This window comes from Eurosta solidaginis, chromosome 2 (assembly GCF_040869045.1).
Source record: "Eurosta solidaginis isolate ZX-2024a chromosome 2, ASM4086904v1, whole genome shotgun sequence".
Classification (NCBI taxonomy): domain Eukaryota; kingdom Metazoa; phylum Arthropoda; class Insecta; order Diptera; family Tephritidae; genus Eurosta; species Eurosta solidaginis.
Genome location: NC_090320.1, coordinates 270732236 through 270741294, shown reverse-complemented (window position 1 = coordinate 270741294; position 9059 = coordinate 270732236). Strand labels below are relative to the sequence as shown.

Below are 9059 nucleotides of genomic sequence, written 5' to 3'. Positions count from 1 at the left end.
TCAGAAAGGGCACGACTACGAATGAGTTTATGTCTTTACATATGTAGTTTGTACATATAAATATGCACATATGTAAGGTTCACTAGAAAATTAAGGAAATTATTTGTAAAAACCATTGTATACATAATTTATTCATAATTAAATATTATTTAAACAAAAGGGACGCGTTTCATTCATATAAAAAGCGAATTGACAGAAGGTAACCGGTACGGGTAACCGATAGGCCAGTTACCCGTGTTGTTGTTGTTGCATATGTTTTGGTTAGCGATAACGAAAACATACCTAATGAAGTAACTTAAAAATGTAAATAACATCGAGCGAGAAGGAATGTCGAAAACATAATATGTAAGAGCGAGAAAGCGAGTCACACCTACACTAATTTGAAAGAGCGCATGCGTTACCTTTTTCACGACAGCAATGTAAAAGTCATTAAGACGATAATTGGTGACCAAGTTATTGGTAACGATTAAATAATCGATTAGGTAACGGGTGCCTGTCTTGTAGGGTAGTTGTCGCTAGATGGGTCTCCTAACCATTATCTAAGCGAGGATAAGCGTTTTTGCGCGCAATCGTAAACGTATACGCGTGTAAAAAAACAAGGCTATTGTGTAACGGATATAGGTTTCATCATCTGCATCGCCCTGTAAATAGTTAAATGTCAAACAAAAACGAGCAAATGTCAAATGAAATAAAAATAAAGTATAAAAAAGTTTTTGTACGCTTGGAATTGCAAATCGAAAAAATTTTCAGAAGAAAAATAATTTTAAAATTTTAACGAAATTCTGTCCAATAAACAAATATATCTGTGTTTTATTACCGTAAAGAGTTCGGCATAGAAATCTTTGCTGCAAAATGTCCACACCAAGCGATGAGCAAGTGCAGCGTGTGGTCGAAGTAACGGGTGCTAGTGCTGATGAGGCTAAACATTTATTGGGTGCATGCAACAACGATGTGGAGTCAGCTGTTGCATTATATTTTGAGCAAGGAGTTGGTGACACTGGAGACGCTGCAGCACCAACAGCAGCCGTTGATGGTGATAATGAGGATAATGTGCGCGCACCAATTGCACCACGTCGTGAACAATTAATTGGACCTGAAGATGATAATTTTCTTGCAGCACCTTCCATTTCAGCCGCCGGACGCATGCAACGCATGAATCAAAGGGTTAAAGTATGTCCATTTCGTGATTTTGCACGTGAAGGGGCTCTTATGGAGGAACAACTACAAACAAGTGCATCTGAGGGTGTGGCGTCTACATCATCATTATCAATGAATGGTGAAGCACCGCATGGCAGACGTTTTGCAAATACGCGAGCTTCTTCAATGGCTACAAATAGGCCACAAACAGCTGCAGACAAGAAACCAACATCGTCGCGTTTGGGTGATCTTTTCCGTCCACCTACCGATATTGCATTTGCAGGCACCTTTCAAGCAGCGCGTGCACGTGCAACCGCACTTAGTCAATGGCTATTGGTAAATGTGCAAGATGATAATTTCAATTCACAAACACTCAATCGGGATGTTTGGTCAAATAAAGAAGTGCGCCAAGTTCTTAAACGACGATTTCTGTTGTGGCAAGTAAGTATGAAGCTGTTTTATTAAAACTACTGAGAAAGTATATACGTATGTGCTAGGTGGAGTGGATCTGTGTTGCCAAAATAATAGTTCTTTACACAAAAATTAATCCGGATCGTTTCAAACGTGGACACTAACCATCTTTACAATTGTAAACCATCTTTACCTTGTACTGCCTTTAGAAGACTTTGATGACAACTTGCGAGTGGTCGTTCCCATTTAATGGCGCGAAACACGGTTAACACAAGAACAACAACAACATTTCTCATAGAGGTCAAATAACTCATCTTGCAGTAGTGCTTTGATCAATCCGATATGTGCGATCACACACTAACATTCATCGATAACCTCTAACGGAATTCCAAGGAAACTTGCAGAGATGAAAAGATGGTTGGTGTTACGTGTGGAAATATTATATGCAGAACATATATTGCATATGTCGGGATAGTGCCTAGATATGTAAGACTTTACCTATTACAATATTCAGATGAAAATTGTTTTAGGGTGAAGCGTGTCTCCTTGGGAGGTCCTCTGCTTCGAGTTATCGCCGGATGTTGTGCCGATGGATCGCGTTCTTTGGCTAAGGTTGACACCTTGGCAGAGGGCTTTGGATAATATCTGGTGCAGCTGGCATAGGTTGCTTCCGAAGGCTTTGGGGAGTGTTATCGAGGTGATGGTCCTTTGCCGGATACAGATCCGGTAACACAGCACCATTAAGGTGCTAGCCCGACAATCTCGGGAACGATTAATGTGGCCACATTAAACCTTCAGGTCACCACCCCCCGCAAGTTCCTTGAGGAGCCCGGGGTCGCCAGAGTCTCGTCTGTTAGTGAAACAGGATTCGCCGCGGATAAGTGAGGTTGACAATTGGGTTTGTATCAATTTTGTATCTTAGTCGCCTCTTACGACATACCTTCCACGGGTATATTCTAAGCCCCCTAACTCGCTGGGGTGAGCTATAATCTAATAATAATTATACATAACATATGGCCGGGCAATGAATGCATAAATCAAATATCTACAATATAATTTAAAAAACTGTTTGTTTTGTGTAGGTCGATTCAGATACATCAGAGGGTCGCCGCTTTGCAACATTTTATCATTGTGCCGACTTGCCATATGTATGTGTTGTTGATCCACGTACTGGCGAAGAAATTTGGAAATGCATGGAACCGAAGGAGGACAATGTATTGCCAGGTTTGCGTGATTTCATAAAAGAACACAAAGAATTCTTAGATGATGCTGCTGACGATGATGATGAAGATAACCCATCAACTTCTAAACGTCCTATCACCGTCTCCGATGATGATCAGGAGGTGGGTGGTGGTGAGGGAAGTGCTGAAAAAAAGAAACGACTAAAACTATTAGATCTTACTGAAGAGGAACAAATAAATCTAGCAATACGCAATTCGATGCGTGAAAATGGTAATGCAAATGGTAAAAGTAAACGAAAAAGCAATGCTAATAATGAAGAAGATGGTGATGCGAATGCAGATTATAGTAGCGAATTCGAATCAGTAGAAGATTTTCCCGATGAAGATAGTAAAAGCGCGGCCCCGTCGAATGTTTCTTATGAAACACAACTTGGAAAAGCTACTGAAGAATTGACTGCACTTAGAGTACGTCTACTAAATGCAGATGGCAATGATGAAGTTGTACAGTTGCGTTGGCCTTCAGATACGCTGCTAAAAGTGTTGCGTTTGTATATAAATGAAAAGCATGGGCATGTTACAAAAAATGGTGGTACATACAAATTGATTTGCGCATTCCCTCGGAAAATGCTTGAGGCCGAACATGATACTTCAACTATAAAGGAATTGGGGTTGCATCCTTCAGCAAACTTGCATATAACATTGGATGAGTGATGAGCAACAACAACAAAAACATACATACATAAATTTATTATCAGAAAATACGCATGATTATAACTAATTTAATGGAATTCAAAAAAATTTAATATGATTAAGATTACAAAGAAAAAAATGTTAAAAAATGAATATAATTTGATTCAGTGCACTTGGTAGCTTAAAGACTTGTTCCCATATCTTTCTCCGCTCTCAGTATCTCATCTGTAAATTTATTCTCAGCCTTATCAATGTGTTGTTTGATGACTATAACGAACTTCACAGCGCCTGACGATGTAGCATCTACGCCGTCCACCTTTATAAAAAGCTGGGGTATGCTGAGAGCACCGTGGTGTGATGGTAGCGTGCTCCGCCTACCTCACCGAATATCCTGGTTCGCACACGGGCAAAACAACATCAAAACTTTAGAAATAAGGTTTTTTCAACTAGAATGAAAATTTTTCTAAGCGGCGTCGCCCCTCGGCAGTGTTGGCAAGCACTCCGAGTGTATTTCTGCCATGAAAAGTTTTCAGTGAAAACTCTGCCTTGCAGATGCCGTTCGGAGTCGGCATAAAAACAAGTAGATCCCGTCCCACCAATTTGTAGGAACATTTAAAAAGAAGCACGGCGTAAATTGGAAGAGAAGCTCCGCCTAAAATCTCTTCGGAGGTTATCGCGCCTTACATCTATTTTTTTATGATGAGCAAGACGAGCCGATCTCCTTGTTGTAGTGAAAAATACACTTCCCGAAGGCTTTCAGGATGATTATTTGCCGGATATTGCCTCAGTACGTTCCGGTAACCAGCATCATTAAAGTACTAGCCCGGCCATTTCGGGAACGATTTAATATGACCCATTAAATCTTTAGACCATCAATTATTACCGAAAACCTTTACCAGGAACTAGTTTGATGGGATAGGTCTAATTTCGCACACAAAAATTCAGATACTAGTGCGGAGGAGCGATCGTTTTTAGAAATATCTTTTGACAGAAATAAAATTTTGAGTTTCCGCTTTCGGATTCGTAGTCCTGGGATCACAACGCGTCTTTTTTGACATCTCTCCCGATATTTTTGGACGAGTTTTAGCAGTTGTGAGCTAAAGTAATTTGGTAATATCAGCCCAGACTAATAAAAACGCATACCATTTTTAACGCATGGACATCAACGAATTCTTTTGCGGAAACTGCCGCAATGCGTTTTAATTGTGTGTGGTGTACAAAGGCTACTAGCCTTTTGCCAAGAAGTTGAGCACTGCCTAATACGTTCCACCACAAAATTTGGTTAATTCACCACAAGCGAACAGCTGATTGTGCGCGGAATGCGGCCCTATTTTGGTTGATGCTAGACTGAAAACAAAAATTACTACGTAAATAAAAATAAATATTTAATCCTTATAAAGTAATAATAATCTTTAAAATATGTTTAAACTTGTTTAATTAAAAATATGTGTTAAAACAAAATAACCGTGAAAAAGCAGTAGCAAGTGGGTGTATTTGTGAGCACTAAAGCGCATTGTAAAGGAATGTCTGGAAAAGTAGGTGCTATTGCAGGAGATACAGCTGTAACGCATTCCGTAGAGTGCGCTAGACTGACGGAATTTAAACAATTCTTGAACAAATTAGTAAAGGATTCAGTGAATAATGCAGCTTACTATGGTGATGGTGCCCGTCTCTGTATATCGCGAAGCAGCAACGAAACGTATCCTGTGTGTACACAGGAGGTACCTGCTGAAATTATTATGACCCTTTGGAATAGTTTACTATTGAAACAATGCCCGCGATACTTTCAAATACCAATATTACGTAAAGCTGTCGCTGATATTGAAGGAGGTTGTCGCAATGCGAAGGAATGTGACGTCAGTACAAGCGTTAAGCAGGCAGAAAGTGCAACAGATGCAAACAATAAGGCGGAAATGGTGTATGATTTGGTAAAGCTACAAAAATATGTTGTAAATAATTTGGAAAAATTATTAACACGTTTAACCGACAACACAGAAGCAGGCAATTTGCAAAATTATGCAGAAGCTGGATCTCTGTGCGCAGATGGTGAAGAATGTAAATGTAATGCTCCAACAACTGCAATACAACAGCCACCTGTTTCCTTCACAGCAGGACATATCAAAAATAAGCCGCGTAAAATGGAAGATCGTCATGTTTGTTTAGACCGTTACAGTGATTTGTATGAATTGAAGCAACAACAATACAGCTTCTATGGTGTATTCGATGGGCATTCGGGCCCGTTAGCGGCTTGTTATGCAACAAGTCAACTGCCATACATATTAGCTACTAGCTTAAAAGAAATAAATAACGATGTGGCAGATGTCACTCTGTATCGTGAAGCTTTTGAAAATGCCTTTTTACAAACGGATAAAATGTTTTGCCAAAAAGGCATATCCAGTGGTACAACAGCTGTGTGTGTACTACTAGCACATCCTACAGTGCGTTCAAATCAAAGTCATTTATATGTTGCATGGGTTGGAGATTCAAAAGCATTACTTGTTAGTCCAACTGTAAGTTTACAATTAGTTAAATCACATAAACCAGATGCAGCGGACGAACGTAAACGCATTGAAGCAGCTGAAGGTGGTGGCACTGTAATGTATGTACAAGGTCAATGGCGTGTAAATGGCATTTTGAATGTTTCGCGCTCCATTGGTGACTATACGGTTGTTCCGGCGATTGCTGAACCAGATTTTGTAGATGTGCCTTTAACACCAGCGCATGATTTTATTGTTTTGGGAACAGATGGCCTATTCGATCATGTACCCGAGCCAATGCTTGTGGAAACCATTTACAAATCATTAGCGGATGCAGAACAAAGGGTTGAAAACATTCCAAAAGTACTTATAGAATTAGCAAAGGAAGGGGACTCTCAAGATAATATCACGGTTGTTATTGTTTTTTTGAAAAATCGTTCGAATATTGTGCAGAATTTCAAAAGTGTTTAGGTTTTAATGGCGCACATCCATATTGCAAAGGAAGCAAAATAACGGTAATTATCAAGTGTGTCTCTAAAAAATTTTAATCAAAGCTCAGATATTTTATTAGTCAGACATGACTGAAAAAAATTAATTATAATGTACAACAAATATTTAAAGAGATGTCTTAGGGCTTCGTCGTGGTGTGGTGGTAGCGTGCTTCTTCTACCACACCAAGTGTCCTAGGTTCAAGACCCAGAAACATGTTTTTGTAAGTGGGGTCGCCCGTCGTCAATGATTTGGCAAACACCCCGAGAGTATTTCTGCCGTGAAAAGCTTCTCAATGAAAATTAAACTGCCTCGGGAGTCGACATAAAACATATAGATCCCGACTACGTAAATCGTAAGAGAAGCTCGGCCTAAATCTTCACGGAAGTAAATTGCGACAAGGTATTCATTTGTTGTATCCATGAGCTAAAAATTAGAATCCAAGATTTTCAAAGTTAGCCTCCACAAAATAGCTATTCCATGTTTGAAACTGTAATGATCAAACAAATGAAAATGTAGGTGTGGTCTACCTTCTTTTTTCGTTTTAAAACACACCAGATACGAGGATAGGATCTCTTGTGAATTTTCTTAATGTGCATGTATGTAGCATATACATTAGACTGGGTCGAAAAAAAAGTTGCTAATGTCCGCCCCTAAATTTAAAGATTATGTTGAGGGTTTCGGAAATTTTTTTAAATTTTTTTATCATTCGAAATACAGCCGAAAAGACTTCGTTGTAACTTGGTTATTTGACGTCCGATTTTTAAAATTGATATATCATTATTTAGGCCTTGAGAAGCTTCACATTTACACACACACATTCAAATTACGGATTTTTACCTGCCCCAATCAGCCACACAAATCGAGTGAAAACCACCCTCGGTTCTGAATGAACACACAGCACTTACACATAACTGAATATACACAAGCATCAATTGTGACAATACCTGCTCATGTACCTACGAACTATAAATACAGGACAAACGATCTGAACGCAATTCGACACTGATGATGGCACAACGCCGAAACCGGTTTGTCTCAAAACCAAATTTGACAAGGGATGCCGGAAAACCGTTCCAATATACATCATTCACATTTCCGTTTAATGTCCTTTTAAGCTATGAAGTCGTTTTCACATGATTAGTTCAGCTAACAAAGTTGTACCCCCCTAATGTATCCTTTTTTCCTTACCAAACGAAAGTACTTAAAAATTCAAGAAAATGTTGCTTTGAAACCATATTACTAAAATAATAAACAAAGAAGTTATAGCATCTTCAATATTTATTGCAACTGTTATTTTACCTGATTCTTATTATACATAGACCTGAAACTCATGATATTTTTGGAGGAAAAATTATTATTAGGGTTTGCATTGAAAAGTTAATAAAGATATGCCAAATATCATGAATAGGGGAAGTCAAAGTAAATAAGTGAGTCAAACCTGTTGTTTCGTATTTATAATAATAACATTATGCGACAAAATCAACTTTTTTTCGGGATATTGGACAAAACCCACTTTTCGTAGAGATCAAGGTTTAAGTAAACAAAGTACTATCTCCGTTTCGAAGTTAGCCTCCAAAAAATAGATATCGGCTTTCGAAGTTCGAAATTCCACATTTCGAAATTTTATTTTTTTTGCTAACGCGTTCAGCAAATTGAAAAAGTAAAAATGTGGGCGTGGTCCGCTCTTTTCCATTATTTGAAGGGCTGAAACCTCTTTTTGAGAAATTTAGTATAATTGCTGTTATACGAGGTGAAAAGTCATACTCTGACTACAGTCAGACTCTGAGTCTGACTGTAGTCAGAGTATGACTTCACCTCGTATAACAGCAATTATACTAAATTTCTCAAAAAGAGGTTTCAGCCCTTCAAATAATGGAAAAGAGCGGACCACGCCCACATTTTTACTTTTTCAAATTGCTGAACGCGTTAACAAAAAAATAAAATAAAATTTCGAAATGTAGAATTTCGAACTTCGTAAGCCGATATCTATTTTTTAGGGGCTAAGTTCGAAAAGCGGAGATAGTACTTTGTTTACTTAAGCCTCAATCTCTACGAAAAAGTGGGTTTTGTCCAATACCCAGAAACAAAGTTGATTTTGTCGCATAGTGTTATTATTATAAATACGAAACAACAGGTTTGACTCACTTAGTCGCTTTGACTTCCCCTATTCATGATATTTGTCATATCTTTATTAACTTTTCAATGCAAACCCTAATAATAATTTTTCCTCCAAAAATATCATGAGTTTCAGGTCTATGTATAATAAGAATCAGGTAAAATAACAGTTGCAATAAATATTGAAAGTGCTATAACTTCTTTGTTTATTATTTTAGTAATTTGATTTCAAAGCAACGTTTTCTTGAATTTTTAAGTACTTTCGTTTGGTAAGGAAAAAAGGTAACATTAAGGAGGTACAACTTTGTTAGCTGACCCAATCATGTGAAAACGACTTCATAGCTTAAAAGGATATTAAACGGAAATGTGAAGCTTCTCAAGGCCAAAATAATGACATATTAATTTTAAAAATCGCACGTTAATCAAGTTACAACGAAAACCCCTATTCGGCTGTATTTCGAAGGATAAAAAAAATAAAAAAAAAATATTTCCGAAACATAATCAACATAATCAATATAATCCTTAAATTTAGGGGCGGACATTAGCAATTTTTTTT

The 9059-nt window shown here is 38.0% G+C and overlaps 2 protein-coding genes across 2 annotated transcripts; both read left to right on the top strand.

Annotated features, from left to right (window-relative positions):
- The first annotated feature begins 682 nt into the window (after nt 1-682).
- On the top strand, nt 683-3605 carry LOC137242775 (UBX domain-containing protein 7). The gene is made up of 2 exons (XM_067770028.1): nt 683-1578; nt 2631-3605. Exons 1-2 carry the CDS (start codon nt 853-855, stop codon nt 3438-3440), a joined length of 1536 nt encoding a protein of 511 aa, XP_067626129.1. The 5' UTR covers nt 683-852; the 3' UTR covers nt 3441-3605.
- A 258-nt stretch (nt 3606-3863) lies between these two features.
- On the top strand, nt 3864-8141 carry LOC137242774 (protein phosphatase 1F). The gene has a single exon (XM_067770027.1). The coding sequence runs from the start codon at nt 4943-4945 to the stop codon at nt 6365-6367; it is 1425 nt and encodes a 474-aa protein (XP_067626128.1). The 5' UTR covers nt 3864-4942; the 3' UTR covers nt 6368-8141.
- Nucleotides 8142-9059: the final 918 nt, after the last annotated feature.